At 34.0% G+C, this 18,450-nt stretch overlaps 2 protein-coding genes across 8 annotated transcripts in view; one reads left to right on the plus strand and one right to left on the minus strand.

Moving 5' to 3' along the window:
• The window catches only part of LOC128221045 (uncharacterized), a 405,331-nt gene that overhangs the window by 268,949 nt on the left and 117,932 nt on the right, over nt 1–18,450 (plus strand). The window lies entirely within an intron of this gene.
• LOC128221043 (uncharacterized) overlaps nt 2,687–18,450 on the minus strand; it is a 48,811-nt gene continuing 33,047 nt past the window's right edge. For 3 of the 6 annotated variants that reach the window (XM_052929453.1, XM_052929449.1, XM_052929450.1), the window contains exons 2-6: nt 7,715–8,216; nt 7,381–7,539; nt 6,799–6,952; nt 5,962–6,051; nt 2,687–5,123 (exon numbers count right to left, since the gene is read on the minus strand). In XM_052929453.1, the coding sequence (XP_052785413.1) occupies nt 2,716–5,123; nt 5,962–6,051; nt 6,799–6,952; nt 7,381–7,539; nt 7,715–8,206 (3,303 nt within the window). In that variant the 5' untranslated portion in view covers nt 8,207–8,216 and the 3' untranslated portion in view covers nt 2,687–2,715. Of the gene's footprint in view, nt 5,124–5,961; nt 6,052–6,798; nt 6,953–7,380; nt 7,540–7,714; nt 8,217–14,041; nt 14,128–18,450 lie in introns of those variants that run through there. The other 3 variants (XM_052929452.1, XM_052929454.1, XM_052929455.1) reach the window with 3 other exon arrangements.

Raw genomic sequence — 18,450 nt, forward strand, 5'->3', positions numbered from 1 at the left:
TTTCTGAAGGAGAGAGCGTGCTGGTGAAAACAAGACTAATTGGTGGGAGAAAATGGAAATGGCTTCCAGGAATAGTTCATAAAATAAAAGGACCAGTAATGTACTTAGTAAAAGTTGACAAAAAGATCCGTTTCTGTCATGCTGATCATTTACGTAAAAATGATGCCAACTTTCCGGAGAATTATCAACAGTCAAACAATGAATTACCATTTGCTTGGCCTAACATGTTTGCAAGATCAATTCCGAGCGATTTTAATGAGACAGAGTCAACCCAGGACAAACCACCTGAATTGAAACAATCGGATGCTGAGAAGTCGGTAATTACACCGGGCAGTGAAAACAATAACTCAACGGGCATACTGAAAGATAAACAATTAAGTGCTAGGCGTTATCCGACACGGGAGAGAAAACCACCCGACAGGTTGACATTATAATGTTCTGTGAAATGTTATTTTAGCTGATTAGACAATTTAGGATGGAGATTAAATGTTAACAGGTGTATGAATGGAATGGTGTTTGACTTTAGTTAATGATATCCTAAAGTCTGTAATAATGTTTCAGTTAAACAATTAACATTGGATATAATGCATGAAGAATGATTAAGCTGATGAGATTTACATACTATATTAACTGTTGCAAAATTATTTCATATTTTTTCTAAAAAAAGAGAGATAGTGTAGTATATTCGCTGTGGTAATATGATACTACCTGGTGTTTCCCAGCCAGAAAAGCCTCTATGATAGCAGTTTATGTTTGCGATGCAATGTATTAAGACCTACATTAAATGTATAGTAAATCTCTGTGGTTTGTTGATTCTCTTTGGTACCAAGGTAACAGTACAAACATACTACTATTCTGTAGCGCAAAGCAGCTATCCTTATTTAGTTATCGTGAATAATTGAATACGTTTCGTTTCATAAATATACAACATTATTTTATGAATATCTTAAGGAACGTAATACAATGATACATACCATAATATAATATAACGATAGAATACAAATCCAAAGCCGTCTTATAAATTGGCCATGAAACTACTCACTTACTAAGATGTTTTAATTTTAGTAGTATTATTGTATAAATTCAATTAAGTTAAAATTTAATTTAAATTTCAGTTATTTTTAATATTATTTTGTTTGAAAAAATACTGCATATTTAAAAATATTATAATCCTAGTTGCTATGATGTTCCCTACTCGGTCTGGGTATATACTTTGTATTACAAGAGCTAATAGTAATAGTTCAATGAGTATCCGTAAAAAAGCTCCCGATATTGAGCTTCGAACTGTCAGATAGTTAGCGAACTCATTGGGACCTTGCAGATGAATTCGTTATATCTGGAATTTATTTAAAAGATGGCATAAGGATTGGAACTATTCGGAGACTCGTGATATTTAGACGTTTCAGATGTGATCATTTGTATAAAAAAGATCTAAAATAATGCATTTGAGATTCGAACCACAGGAAATAACGACTCATTGTGACCATTCTGGAGACACTCCGAAACACATATACAAAATTTGATGAGCGTGTTTGGGGTCCTCCCTCAAGAACACTGTCCATATATAATATCCAACTGTCTAAGGACCTTTACTAGTGTAGAACATGTTGGGTAAGGCCCAAACTGAAACTCTTTCTGGTTTAATTGAGTATTAAGGAACGATATTTGTATGGTTTATTCTAATTCATATTTAATCGACTGTAAAGACATCAGAAAGTTGATATCAATACCTCTCGAGTCTGATTCTTGGGTAGAAACCAGTACTATTTACATTTTGAGAGGCAGTGAGAAAGTACGATTTCAACATAGTGCTCGAACCCAACATATATCTGGACACCTTAACATCAAGACCACTCCCATCCATAGCAATCTTTTTTAAAAGTAAAACATACAACCTTGACAAATTGCTTAAGTGTAATGAGAAGTTAAGTTTAGCAAAATTCACGAAAGAAGATTAGATTTTGGCTCAAAAAGGCCTTTTTTTTCGCAAAGTGTTTTTTTCAGTATGTTTTCATAACTATTTATACCTACACTTGTTGAAAATGGTGTTTGTACTATGGTTACTAAATATTGAACCGCAAATCTAATTAAAACATAGATTTCGAAACGTTTTATGCTTTAGTCGAAATTTGGCACTTTTGAAGACTCGTAACTATTAACGTTTTTTTTTTTTTTTTTTTTTTTTCTTCAGAAATATAACATTGCATTTATTTTGTTATATGCTGTCTGTAAACATCACATAAAATAAACTGAAAGCAACTACGTCTATTTGTAAAGACATTGTAAAGTACACTATGAAACCCACACAAAGAAATGGCAGTGTTTAAAAATCAAATAATAAAAAAAATATCACAGCAATAATAGCACAAACCGTAAGAAGCTGTTTTCTACTATATATGATATATCAATACTTGCGCATATAGAAAATGCATAGAATTTTGTTTTTGTATAAATCTGTTCTTGAACTGTTTGTTAAAATTGTGCTATGCAAAAAAATAAATGAGAAAAAAACACATAACGATGATTTTAAAACGAAACGTTTCTTCTATATTAAAAGCTTTAAACATAAAGTTGAATAATGTTTTTGCAATTTGAAAGATAATTACTACTTTGTTTATATGGCTACGTTTGCATGTTTGGTAAAATAATGGTAAAATATCATTAAACAATCGATAAACAAGCATACTACGCTTCAGGACACTTTATTATTTATGATCATTTATATGTTTGATACAACCAATTTGGCATCGAATTCGACGGACAATTGCATTTCACTTGTGTTTTAAAAGAGAAATTGCTATTATACCATGTGTTCTTGATTTTAAACTCTTTACTTGTCTGTATAAAACGCTTAATAATATCATACTCTGTGTTTGAATTCACAGTACACTCAGCTAGTGTAAATTTTGCACTATGCGCACTGACTTTCAGCTGAAACACCAACATCATTAACGACCGCGCGGTCATTGTCACCCTGCAAAGGTTCACCTCAGTGAAAGATACTAGAAAGAGCAATGTTTGGTCACCGAGGTCAGTATCCCAAACAAGCAATTGGCCAAAATGGGGCAGTTGTAAAGCCTGACAGAATGAGCGGAATGACGGAATGTTTTTAATGCAGGTTATCCTCAAGCGTTTCAATTGTATCGATTCACGCTGAAGTAACTCCCAAATTATGCTTTCGATTTTTTCCAAAACATCTTCTAACTCTAAAACAAGAAGATTCTTCGTATTTACCATGATATTTGTTATTCCAGTTCCAGATATTGATAAGTCTTGGAGACAGTTGCACATAGTAAGGTCATACTGCCCAGAAACTTTATGTATGTGAACTTTGGTAAGACAGTCCCTGGAGCTGCTGAACACTTCCTGGAGTGTCGCCTGCCTTGTTCCTGACACGGTTCTGATACTGCGTACATTGGACTTGTTCATAGCTAATAAGTCATTAAATACTTCATAATTGATATCGTTTTCATTGGTATCTTTTGTATAAGCAAAGTTGTACAATGTTAGCTGAATATTTGATTCTTGACTTGCTTTGGCCTCCTTATATCCCATAACAATCATATCAGTAAAGATTTGGTTCTCTATACATATCGTAAATGTTGCTTCGCATATGTCGGGTTGAGGGAATGTATCCGATACTACGCAGGATATCGCATTTGCAAACTTAATATTCAGACCGCACATGAAAATAAAAACCTGTGAAAAATCGTCTGTTTTAAGAGTATTAAATACTTCAAGACATTCTTCGAGATGGTAGGACATGTATATTGCAGCCAGGAATTCCTGAACAGTTTTATGGATGAATGAGAAATACGATTGTTTTCGTATCAAAGACGCTGTTTTTGTTTCTTGCAAGATTCCTGACCTCAGAACAAACAGAAGATTTCTTTGAGACAAAAAATCAACTTTTTGAAACACCAGGGCCGATGTTCGGTCATTCGAAAACAATTTGGTAAAAGCAAGTTGTGCCATCTCCATAACGATGCTATAGTACTTTAATACATTTTCTGTGTGCTGGAAACATCGTGGGAAAAAGAAAATATTCTGTGAAACCATTGGCCCAGGAAGAGGTTTTCGCCCAAGCATCATTTCAATGGCATATGCATATATGTCGCAAAGAGAAAAGGTCTCATCCATATCCTCAAACCACAAACAGACAAGCAGCATTGCTATTATTGGTATCGATAAAGGACGTACAAGTTTCTTTTTTTCAACAAAGTTCACGAAACTTAGCAATATCTTGTTTTTCGCTTCTTTTTCATTCAGACTGTTCAATGTTTTCTGAAGCAGTAACCCCGTATCTGCAGTTCCCTGTATCTCCAGGAGCATGTCTATTTTCGTGTCTTTAATGCGTTGTTGTGACATTCTCCAGGGTCGTGATGTAATCAACACAGTGGCATCTATGGTTGGCGACAAATAAGGGATAACTTTGTCTTCTTCTGAACAGCTGCATTTTGTTCCGTTGGGATGAGTCCATTCATCCAGCCCGTCTTCAATGATCACGCACTTGTTTTTGGACAGGACACGTTGCAAAGTGGGGAGTGCAACGTCCCTCTCATCTTGTTGATAAATTCTGTTGATAAGCTGATCTCGTATCATATATGTCAGGTCGCAGACGTCGCAGCTATCTCTCAAAGTGAGGTGAAATAAAAAATCAATTTCCTTATAGAAAGTATCATCTTGAAAATGATCTTCCAGTTTTGTTTCAGGAACAAAGATATGTTTAATGTCATCGCTCTTAAACTGCAATTCCTTCTCAAGGGACTCAAATGACGTTTGAGGTGTAACATTTTTGTCAGTTTTGTTAATAGTGTTCCTTGATGAGAACTGATTGGCCCATTTCAATGCACACATTGCGGCGCAGGATGACTTCCCCATCCCGGCTTCGCCGACCATGAACAAGTTTTTCAAAAATTCACCTTCTTTACAGAACAATTGTCTGTAAGATGTTAAAGGTCCCTTATCTTTGTCATCTGCGCCGAGTTTTCTTGTGCCTTTCTCGACTATCTTCGGAGGGACGTAAAACGTTTCCAATCTCTCGTCCTTGTCAGAGAGCAGGGGCGATATGGACACACTGTTAATTCGCTTCAGGTAGCATTTGGCCAGCCTTTGTCGTAGATCTGTAAAGACAACACAATAGTTTTTTATTTCATTTTATACATGACCTATTTGTTTTCACCGTTATATCCCCGCAATATTTCGACAAAATTGAGACTATACTTAAATTTAGCGAACAAATGCATTACATAAGCAAGACTAGTACCGCACAAGATAAAAAAGAGTCTCTTGAACTGTCAAAAGGCAAACAATTAATTCAAAAATATTGTCTAAGCTTTGATAACAATGACCTTATTTGCAGTTCTAAATCGGTTTTATGTTTAAAATCCTGAGATAAAACCAATGTTTTGTAAGACTAGGAAATCAACTTGTCTTACATCGGAATCGAAGTTAACTCGAACTAAAAATGTTGATTTTCAAAGCGCCGCTTTTAGAAGCTGATGCCCCCCTTAAATTGGTGCTAAATTAAAGACAGGAACTATTGAACGTGGGGGTAGAATAAGTTTTGCATTAAGTTTCTTCTGTATACATGTCCTACCAAGTATTTTTTCAGTAAGTGTCTGGACGATTACGTTATATAAACGAAAAAAGTGCAAAACTTCACATCAGTACATATAAATGTTCCAAGCTTCAATTCATTGTTTCAAATAGATTTTAGTAACTGCATGAAATGTTTTTGAATTATAATACAATGAACAAGGGACATCACTTCTTTCAAGTAGTATTTGAGAAATACCAGGACAAATTCACATTATGAACAAATAACGAAGGAAGACAACTTTAAAATAAAGTTATCCATAGTCATAATATTTGCCGAGTGTACATTTTCACATTGCTATCAATATTTTGTACCAAATTTCGTTTATTTGCTTCAAGCAGTATTTTCATTTATTGCCTAACCTTCAACTTGCTGTTCCCTTTCGTCATCATCTGAATAGTTTCGCTTCTTTTGTCTTACCTCCCGTTTGAGCTCGAGTTTTCGTTCGACCGCTGTAATTCAGAATTAATGCAGTTAGGCAATGGATAAGAAATCAGTTAATACGTTTTTTCGTATGTTCTATTTATTTTTATCAGATACATTAAATTGTTTCGACATTCACAGACGCTGACTAAAAATGACGTGGACGCTTCAGGGCTTCTAAGCATCTGTATGAACAATTCGTTTATCACGTATTTCCTGCCACGGCCTTGCATGTTCTGTTTGTGATTGGGTTTCTTTAACTTCATCCTATGAACTCCTTCGCATCATTTAAATACTGTTTACTATGTAAAGGTTAAGAGCAAAGTATGCGATTCTAACTAGATGCAGTTTACATTTTATTGATGATTGATATAAAACAAAGTACTAGTTCTGACGTTAGAAATTCACATTTAATACAATGTATATATATATTATAATGGAGAGTGCATTGACGCTGAAAAAATGTTACCAATTTGAAGAATTTCTTATAAGGTCATAATTGGATTGAATGGGCAAAATGTTTTGTTAAGTCAATGCAATGTGGATCATCTTTTTGCTAGAAATTCAAACCAAAAAATCCCTTACGCTAACCTTAAACACCATCGTGCAAACAATAAATGAGCCTCCGTACGACTTGATAAGAAACAAACAATTCAATGTTCTGTATATTATAGCTTCATTAAACTATCAATTTGCGGTTTTTGTAGACGAAATCTAAGTAGACACTAAATATCTTAGTAAATAATAATTGTCAAAGGAAACAGATTGTATATTACCTTCATCTACATATACTTTCAGTTCCTTGCATAACCTCTCATACATCGAACCCTCGATCTCTTTGAGTGATTGTTTAACGTCAAAGTTTGTCTGCAGCCATTTGTGTAAAGCTTCATTCATTATAACCGGCGTCTTTTCAGTTCTGTCTTTGATCTAAAGAATTAGGAAATGCAAATACGTTTAAGAAATTAAGTCCACATGTTTTTGTTCAGACATCTATCAAAGCAATAGCCATTTAAGTTCTACACTTATCCGCTAAAAAGTTGTTATCATTAAATGTTGAAAGTTATTTGAAAATATTTGATTAAACGGTAATCTAGAATGTTTATTTTCCTAATCTAAAAAATACTTTTAGGTCTTGCTACATTCTTTATATTTGTAAACTATACAAGATCATATTCTTGTTTAAACGGTTGACTTTGAATCGGATTTAAGGAATGTGTATCACTGTTCTTTATAAATTACAAATTTGTTTCCACGAACAGTTTTACTAATAATAACAAGGTGGAAAACAGTAAATGTATCGAATACACATATAGTTTCGAAAAGTACATCTTATATGATCATATATTACTTCGTACCTTTCTTAAGTGGTTAGCGGCCTGCATAGAAGATGAGTCATGTATGAGCTCCTGAGGGTCCTCCAGTACGCTTATCATCATGTCCAGGCAGTCATCTGTTACCTGTCCGTCAAGCTCATAGCGGGCATTATGAAGGGTTGTGTTCCTTATGTCCTGAATCTGATATTTTTTTAATATACATATATATATATATATATATAGCTAATGCGGTTTTTTGTAAGAAAATAATATTCATACATAAATATCAGATATGATAGAATAGATTAATTGGTGTTAAATATAGACGTAAATTGTATCTGTAATACAATACTACAGAAGTATGAATTAAGCTAACCTCTTCAAAATGCTGAATATTTGTTATTTGTTGCCTGATAAACGAATTGTTCATACAGATGCTTAGAAGCCCTGAAGCGTCCACATCATTTGATCGTGTTTTGTCCAAGTAGCCAGCTGTACTGATAAAACACTTCGCCACTTCCCAGTAACCGAAGCATGGATCCTGCCATTTCGTGGAATCTGTATTAATCCAGGATGGCTCGTGTTTAAAATGATAGTTTTCTATCTGCTTGTTCATTTCAGCACAGAAATGGCCCGGTCTGAACCGCGATTTTCCTCTTACTTTATTCTTGCCATTGAAGCATTTACTGTTCACCTGACACTCACCACATTTTTCATTATTACACTTTGCATTGACATTGTTCATGTACGTTTGATATTGCTGTTTTCCTTTTGCGTCTACGTAAGGCTGAAGTCCCTCTCTCACGTAAAGGAGTCCCCAGACCACTCTAAGCCAGTTATCGCGCCTTGTATCGATACTCTCAGCCATGCTCAAGATTCTGAAAAAGGAATTTACATAATAAAAGATGTTCAATGCACAAAATAGTCTGTATATTGATCCTTAATGACTTATTAATCCTTTTAACGAACGGAACCTTTGTGCAAAAGAGTTCTTTCTTATCCTGATAATGAAAACATATTTGAAATTTTGTTTTCATGGCTATACCTGTTATTCGAATGTGCCGAACAATGGCAGTGAACAAATATTCATCAAGATACAGCAGCACAAATCGGACAGAACGATATAAAATAAATAACGAATAATATTGGACTATTTTGACGCGATACGGGGACAATCGCGTTACCAATACAAGGCAATTGACGACAATATATTTCAAAACTAGGCCAATATCAGCCAAACTCGGCCAATATGATCTAAACTCGTCCAATATATGTTTCCTTTGTTTCAATTGGCTACTAAATATGACTTTCCTCCATTTTGATTAGCTACAAAACTCGCAAATTATAGAATTTGAGAAATGGACCATTTTCATTGGTTGTCGAAACTCGCCTTAAATGAAAAATATGCTGGAAATTATTTTAAAAGGTGACCATTTTGGTTTCCGTTTTCCCGTCTTTTTTTAAAGTTTTGTGCTTCGTTTATACCTATTTGGAATAATTAGCCTATTAAATACTTCCACCACTTCGCACGGTTTGATATTACAGTTGTTACTAACCTGGTGGTTGATTTTATGATAACTTTATTTTTAGAAACCGCCAAGATGGGCAAAGAAAGGTCAACATTTTGAACGATTTACGAAATAAAGACGAAAAGACATGCTTCCTTAGGCTGTACAGTGCTTTATTCATAAGCATGTGTAATGTTACTTAAAGGACGCATGTCAAAATCGGCAAAGTCAAATCTAGAAAAGCAGACACCATGAATGAATAAGGGATAAATAGGCTTCGTATATAGACTTAAGGTAGGTTACTAGAATGATTTTAAACAAGATGTCTTACCCTCCAGGCTCAGGCAAATACAGCTGACCTCGGACAAAAAACTTGGCCAATATGAAATCACCTAATGTATAACATTATAATACAAACGTTACTCTGAAATCTTTTATCCATACATAATATTATCATGATGTTTTATTTCAGGGCTGATGAGCTACAAGCGAAATCGGTCGCTTTATTTAAAAAAAAAAATCCATGTGAAATTCCATTTTATAGTTTTTTGAACCGGCCCTTTTCTATAATATATATATAAAATAAGCATTGAGTCTTCGATGCGCAAGTTATCTTTGTAGTCAAATGATAATTAATCAAGCGAGTTGTAGGGAAATAGGTGCAGATCTACGCTGTGTCTTGTGTCCTCGCACTCGAACAACGCATGGACATGCGAGTAATAGGTAAAGATCAGTTATGCCTGCGCTCTATCTAGTCCTTTGTGCATAAATACAATGAGAGTTGTACAAAACGAGCGGTGGAGCCTGCGCTGCACCTAGCGGCTTTGTACTTGGATAAACAATAACATGCGTAATGTACAGAACGAGAAAATGAGTCTGCGATGCGTCCAATGATGTGGTATTCAAACAGGAAATGAACATTTCAGCTGTACAGAAAGAGGAGTGGAGCCTGTGCTGCACCTAACGACCTATTATCCAAACAATAAATGGACAATTGAGTTGTAGGGAAAGAGAAGTTGAGTTGGCACTGCACCTAGTGGCCTGGAACCAAAATATAAAATATGAACATGCTAGTTTAGAGAAAAGAGGAGTGGATCAGGCGCTGTACCAAGTACCCTGGAACTCAAACAACTAATGAATATGCGAATTGTAGAGAAAGAGGAGTTTGGCCAATGCTGCGCCTAGTATCCTGGAACTCAAACAACAAATGATAATGCGAGTTGTAGGGGAAGAGGAGTAGAACCGGCACTAAGCCTCGTGCACTGGAACCCATAAACAAATGAATATGCGAGTTGTAGTGGAAGAGGAGTAGAACCGGCGCTAAGCCACGTTCCCTGGAACTCAAAGAAAAATGATCATGCGAGTTGTAGACAAAGAGGAGTAGAGCCGGCGCTGAAACTCGTGTCCTGAAACTCAAATAACAAATGAACATGCGAGTTGTAGGGAAATATGAATGGAGCCTGCGCTGCATGTAGTGCCCTGGTACTCAAACAATATAATAAACACGCCAGTTATGGAGAAAAAGGAGGTATACCTGCACTGCGCCTAGTACCCTGGAACTCAAACAAGAAATGCACATGCGAGTTGTTGAGAAAGAGGAGTGACGCTTGCGCTTCGCCACGTGCCCTGGAACTCAATCAACAAATGAATATGCGAGTTGTAAGAAAAGAGGAGTTTAGCATGCGCTGCGTCTACTTCTCTAGTAAGAGTTTGGCTATAGCGTATAACTGAAATCCCTGTTCTCAATGCATCAGATTCTCTATGGTACTTTTCATTTTAAGTACTACATGTATAATTGTTCTTGAACCAACAGCATTAAACTATACTTTTGTAAAGCAATACCAAGAACAATTGAAGTTCCTGAACAAGTATTTTCGAAGTTTCCGAGTTCCTAAATATCATCCTCATCATCCTCATCCTCATCATCATCATCATCATCATCATCATCATCATCATCATCATAATCACCACCATCATCATAGTATCAGATTCTGACACCGCATACTTTTAATTGCAAATGCATAACATGCAGGTCAAATTTATTCATGTTCTGACAAATATAAGATATCATTCTTTGTAATCGTCGTTTTAATTAACTTTGATTAAACCATGTTTTTTTGGGTGGTATTCTAGACGCCGGGGTTAAGTACGCTAGATTCAACTTTTAATTAAAAAAATGGATGAGGAATCAATAAGCAGGGAAGTAAACATAATAACAGCAGCAGACAGAATCGTCAATATTGTAACATTTCGGTATAATACATGCAGATCAACTCTTTTGATGCATCTTTAAATATAGATTAACCTATAAAGGGCCGACATGTCTGCGTACGTCACGCTACGCGTTAGCACCAACCAAGTTTCCGCATTTTAGTTCAAAATAGTGCGGTAGTTCTACCTCCGTTTTTAAAGCGTTGTTCCGGATTCAAGGGGCTGGGGATTTGGATGGGTGAATTGATACTCCTAGATCAGCAAAATATTTCATATTTAAGGCCGAAACCAATGATTTTTGTAAATACCTTTTTAATAAATCGCATATTTATCCAATTTTCAATGCACTATTCTAATTAATTCAACAACCTTGATATACAAAAATTAAGGCTACCTTACTGGCATTCCGCATGTTAGGTAGTCAATATTGATCAATGTTAAGAAAGTGTACGTCAGTCACTTAAGCGATCACATGTTAACGTTTTTATTAAATTGCAGAAACCCGTTTCACATAAAAAGAAAATAGCAAATAGCACGGTTTAGAAAACGGAATCTATCTCTGTTAACTGTGCACTCTTTATCTAGATTTAGACCAAAATACAATACTGAAATATTTGTTTCTACTCGTATGTTTTGTATACCGCTACTAAATAAAAAAGAAACAAGCAAAGATAATTAATCATTTAAAGTGATTTTCGTTTTCGAGCAAATGTCATTATGTAAAAGATTTCATCGACCTGTATTAATTTGTTTAAAGAGGCTACAAACCTGATGGTCCAAACATCTGCAAGTACAGTATTTCTTAAAAACAAGCCGAGACTTGTGAATGTATCCCTTTACATGGTTAAAATAATGAGCAAAACAATCAAGTTGCTGTCTCATCTGTATGTCTCCGTTTAAAATAGCGCATAATGGTGTCTCAGTTTAAATTATGTCTGTACTTGTGTTTATATAAATATACCGACGCTATTTTACTTTCTAATTGGGAATAAGAGGTACGCAACCCTATGCCATTTCGAATTGAAATAATGCACAAATATGTGTCGTAAGCGCTGTAAAACATCAGAAAATCAGATTTAATGCGTTGTACACAACGATGTCAATTTTATGTAAGTTTTTGACATTCTTTTTCTCGCAATTGAATCACCTGGTGGTGTAGCCCGTTCATTTTAGCTGTATTTGATAAAGACAATCCCGTATGAATAACAACAAGTTTTCGACACCTTACGACCGTCAAGAATACAACTATAAACGTGATTTGTTGCTGATTATTTTCAATTATTACCATGACTTCATATTCAAAAACATAAGCTGTAGTAACTACGCTCAAGGTATGACATAAATTACGTCGTTGTGTCCTTTTCAAGAACTTAAAAAAATGGTTAAAAAGAGTGCTAAAATTTCAAACCGAAAAATAACAAAGTGTAAATGACCGGGAAGTATTAAATAAATTGCCTTAATTGTTTATTTCAGCCTTCAATTATTATATTTAGTAATTGATGTATAAAGTTTCTTCAATGAAAATTCATGGATGAAAATACAACGCTAGATATAATGTTTGTAACGTAATATGCGGGAGTTCCGTTCAAACCATCCATTGCATTGTCATAATTACCCAAACAGTGAATCTCTTATCGTAAAACTAAAATTATTAAAACTACGAGCATGAAAAGAAATTCAACATATTTTAACGCTAAATTTATTTTGGTATTAAATAAGCCACTCGATATGTCGCCTTGAATGAACCGTAAACTGTTATTTTATGATAAGTATTCATAATAAATTTATGATAAGTTATACATAACAACAGGTATATCTGATCATACCTTCTATAAAAGGCTTAAATATAAGGTATCTGATAGGCGACCATGAATATTTAATTAGGAGAACGATCAAGATCCATTTTCGCTGGAACGAACGGGTAAAACAGTTGAATCTTTATTGGTAAAATTACGGGTACACACAATTGAATCTTCATAAGTAAAATGACGGGTAGACAAAATTGAATGTTTTCATTAGTAAAATTACAGGTAGACAATAAAACTACAGTTTCCATTAGTAAAAATATGGCTATGCACAACCGAATGCTTTCATTGGTGAAGCTCTATTTCTTATTTATTAAATTATTTGTCATGTGTTTTTAATGGTTATCCCTCACAGATTAACTACTTGTAAAAGGATAACTCATTTAAAATGGGATAGAGAGTTGGATTTCCAGAAAATTGTTAATATTTGTTTAAACATGCTTTTTATAAAAGTGTCCGAGCATCCAAACTTTTCAAGACGAATGCAGGAAAGTGCCGATTAGTTTGTTTCATTTCTTAAACAGCACTGGTTTATGCAGTGATAGTCAAAGCAGTATATCTAATCATGAATATAATGAAATCCAAAGTTAATTTCACCGTCCCTTTCTGTCACTGTCCCCTGCACCTAGATTTCCCTCCCCGGAGTTCGTTTATTCATGATAACATGTATGCCCGATTTGATTTCTCCTTGTCCCGTTGTTTGGCGTTTCATTTGTTATAGAAACATTTTTTGGCTTCCGATATCTGTTAGTTTAAGCTTTGGCTGCCATGTCCTGTCCTGGAACATGATACAGCATATGCCCCATTTTATAGGTGCTGACCCCGCCACGGAGTCATGATAACTTAATCACCACAAAGCGTTTTAATTATAAAACAGTTTATTCATAATTAATGTATCATGGCTTTTTGAATACATCAATTATAGGTATATTTTATGAGTAAACCATCACAGCTTTTTCTAACGGGGTGTATCCGTTCAGCATGTGATTATTTTAAAACGATACGGACTGTTTACATATTATTTTAATATCATTTTTGACTCGTATATTGTACAAAAGCACATATCTTATATTTAAACACCTAACACTTGCGTTAAAAACGAAAATACGAAACGAAATATCATATCATCCAGTGTTTACACCACAATTAAAGGAATAAAAAAAGAAATGAAATACATACCTAAATCATTAATACAACATTAGTTAGAGTTAAGATGTTTGAAATATTTCCAAATTATATGAACACATGATACGACTTACTTTCCTCAACAGATAAAGAGCATTTTGCGTGTCACTGCGCACCGCGGTGTTTACAAGGTATCCATGGTGTACAAAATAACATCGCGCACAAAGCTTGTACAGGAAGTGTCGAGTTACGTTCATATTCAAGGTAGTTGTGAAAAGAAATAAAATCTCTCTAAAATGAAATGTCAAACTTTCAAAGTTTAGTTTACGGTGCACACAGAAATGCTTTAAACGGTATTCAAAATTACAGCAATAATATCCTATTGTCACAATGAAGGTTTTCTCTTTTTTGAATGCATTATTTATATCGTTTAAATTGCTTTAAATAACACTCCAGGGGCATACTTGACCTCGTGGGTATAGATTCCTCTGGGGACAACGCAACATGAAAATGTGAGGGTATGTCATTTAATTATGTTTCACCTAATTGAAACGTTTTCTAATGGACAATACGATAATCTTGACGTCGATACATGCCGTTCATTCGCCTAAAATGTCCAAACAGTTCTGTTTAGGGTATTCTAGTATCAGCTACATGATATGTCCATTTTTTGAAATATTTAGTGCAATTATGCATAATGTATGCTCTGAATAGTGCTGAACATAAAACATTTAATACGTTGTGATCTGCCATATTGGTTTATGGTCAATACCATTGTCCCTCAAAAGAAGAGTTTACAGTTTGTATGTTCAAATATCTTTTTGAAAATAATGCATCAACATATACTTTTATAAAACGCATCAGAACATCAGGAAAACAATTGCATATATCAAAATATATGTAAATCTGAATCAACCCTTGTAATATAAGAGTGATGTTTAACATTTGTTCTTGTTTTATTCTAATTTTATTTTGTTTTTTTGTCCTAGTTTATACAGTAATACTTTTATAAATCGACTCCGAAGTCGTGACTGTAAACCTTGTTCAGGTGAGCTTTATATCATAGTTGACATTGAATGATTTGATTGATGACGATTTGGGCCCTTGTCATGTGCCCCTCATTAGGGTTGATTTGATTAACTTTCGACCACTGGACTCGTCCCTGTAGTTCTCATTGTAGTATAAGAAGTGGGAACATCAGTCAGAAGTTAAACGTTTCACAAATAATGATACTTCTGTTTAATAAAATTACAATCAATTCACATTTTCTGACAAACAGCCATTGCATATGCCTCTTTACTGATTTGAAATCCGAGGCAGACTAAACCGTATTTCATTATATTTTACAATAAGATCATATTCAGTCTGTATTTAATAAACTCATTTATAATCGATACCAATAAGGATTAATGAATGCTCTGTCAAATATCTTTAAGATGATTGCGTATTTGATTAACGAATATTTGCCCTCATGAAATAAGCAAAATTTGTATTTGTGCTCGGGCTTGCGTGTACTAGATTCATCTTAAAAGCTGCTGGTTTGTTTGACCTTCAATAACAAGCATAGGCATTTTAAAAACAAATTCCAATGCATGTCTACGTGCACTAAAGGAACTGAATACGCAAATACTTCGAATCAAATGTATGTAACCTTAATATTCTTTTTTCTAAAATATTATAACCAATTTGTCAACAAAATAGAACACTAATTACTAGAATTTCCGGTCCAGTGACAAAATTAATACATTGTAACAAAATTTTCAAAGAAGTCTATGCAATGCTTGATTACTCAATTGAGGAAGTGGTTCCATATAAGACTTTCGCTTTCTATATATAACAAAACAAATGCTGTTAAACAAACTAAATTGGGACGATTTCACAAGTCCGCATTAGATTGAATTTCACATAACCTTTTTTCGATACCATATACTCGATCAAATAAGACTTAGTACTTTGTCTGACTATTCGTATTACAAAATGTAGTTGTTGACCAACCATTATGGGAATTGTAAACAGACGAAATTCAATGGCAGTTTATTTCAAAAAAGTGTATTATGATAGCGCTGAAACTCTTTTTGTTGATGAAAGTACGGACCCAATACGTAATTACACTCAACTTTTTTAACTATCAGTCCGTGGGTCATGTTTCATGACAACGCTGAAAGGACGTACTCAATACATAATTACAGCCCGCAAACAAACTATTAGTCCGTTAGTCTTGTCTTGTATCTGAATATATTTTGACAAATGACAAAAATAATAGCATTCAAACACTTTCAAGAGATTATTCATCTAGAGAATACTTTATGCCTTTAAATGCATACAAATTTAAAAAAAGGCAAACTAAAAGATACGTATACTTCATTTTCTATTCTTTAGGCCGCAATGATTGAAGTGCAAGGTAATTTTTTTGTTATGTTTTGTCATATCGTATATCGTAGTGCATTCATTAACCTAGTGGTAAGCGTGATCGAAGTTCATACTTCGGTAATTTAAGAGCAATATTCGATTCCTAGATCAGCAAATCAATTCACATTTTTAGGGCTGATACCAATTATTTTGTAAATACCATAGAAATTAATGACACATTTATTAAATGTTTAATGCACTATTCACTAATTGATTATTTAGCAATACCCTGATATACTTAAGTAAAAGCAATCTCACTGACATTCCACATTTTAAGTAGTCAATATTGATTGTTTAGAAAGTGTGCGTCAATTATGCGATCACATGTTAACGTTTTTATTTAAATGCGGTATTTATTTGTAAAGAACTTCAGCCAGAAATCAAATAGACAACACGGTTTAGAAAACGGAATTCATCTCTGCGAACTGTGCACACTGTACCTAGGTTGATACCAATATTCAATAAAGAAACGACACCTTTTTTGTTTTGTGTCTACTCGTTTGTTTCGTATACCGGTGCTTAAACTAACACAATAAGCACGGACAGCTACTGATTTAAAACGCTTGTCGTTTTCGAGCAAATGACATTATGTAAAAGACTTACATCGGCAAGTATTAATTTGTTTAAAGGGGCTAAACACGAGATGGTCCAAATTCGGCACAATAAATATTTCCTAAACACATTGGTTGAATAATTGACCCAACAATTATGTTGCTATCTCATCTGTGTCTCCCATATCAAATAGCGCTTAACGGTTTCCAAGTTTAAATCACATATGTACTGGGGAACAAATAAATATACATCCTTACTGGGATATACGTGGTAAGCAACCCAATAAATTTAACTACGCTAAAGACATTTCATAAATTTCATAAATGACGTCGTTAAAATTGAGTCCTATTCAAGAACTTGACAATTTGGTTTAAAGAGAGGGCTAAGTTTTAAACCAGCAAATATCATATTGTAAACCACCGGGAAGCATATTATAAATTACCTTAATTATAAAAATCAGCCTTCTATTATTATTTTTAACTGATGTATAAAGTTTCCTCAATGAAAATTCATTGATTTAAATACAAAGCTAGATGTTATGCTTGTAACATAATATGCGGGAGTTCCATTCAAGCCTTTAAATTTTAAACTTGTTATAATTTGCCAAATAGAGAATCACTTGCTGTCAAACTATTTTTTAAATTAATAACATGAAATGTAATTAACAGACTTTAACGATAAACGTATTTCGGTATTAAGTAAGCCACTCAATAGTTCGCTTTAAATGAACAGTTAACTGACTTTTATTCTTTAATTAAACTGTAATTTGAGGATAAGTAGCAAACATCGCGAATACGAACATAATTACATTTAATGTTCATCTGATCATACCGTCTATAAAATATATAATAATATACGATGTTTGAAAGGCGACCATTCTTACTTCATGAGAGGAATATTCAAGATTGTCGTTAAAGCAAGCGGGTAAACACAATTAAATGATTTATTGAGTGAAATTACGGGTAGACTCAAAGCTATTATAAGTGAAGCTCTATTTTTGTTCAAACAGAGTATTTTAACATTTGTTGTATTTAAATAAGAAATCATATTACCAATTATATCTATTGAGCCTATAACGATGTGAAGGTCGATGATGGTAATGGAAGTTTACAATTAAATGAGTTTTGTTTTCGTTTTAGGTGACATTAATACAATCTAAAACCACGCTTTTTTTGCAGACAAATTTGGTATTCACTTTAACATATTGGGTATTTTAATTATACACGAACGCTTCAGTGTGACCTTGAGTAATGAGGTGGTGGGTAACTAGACTTTTATACACTGATGTCGGACGTGCAATTTTAATTTAACTTACATCAATAGAAATTGCTAATAATCAAAATTGATCAGTTCAAACATCAGTTGCAATTCATGTTACTAGGCTCTCTTTACTTTTGGTGTCCTTGTAACTCGCAGCTATCTAAGTTATTCACGACCCTTTAGATGCCTGCAATTTAAATGGCAAGGAACAGTTTCTGGATTTACCTGTGAGATACAATTAG

This window comes from Mya arenaria, chromosome 16 (genome assembly GCF_026914265.1).
Source record: "Mya arenaria isolate MELC-2E11 chromosome 16, ASM2691426v1".
NCBI classification, from domain to species: Eukaryota; Metazoa; Mollusca; class Bivalvia; order Myida; family Myidae; genus Mya; species Mya arenaria.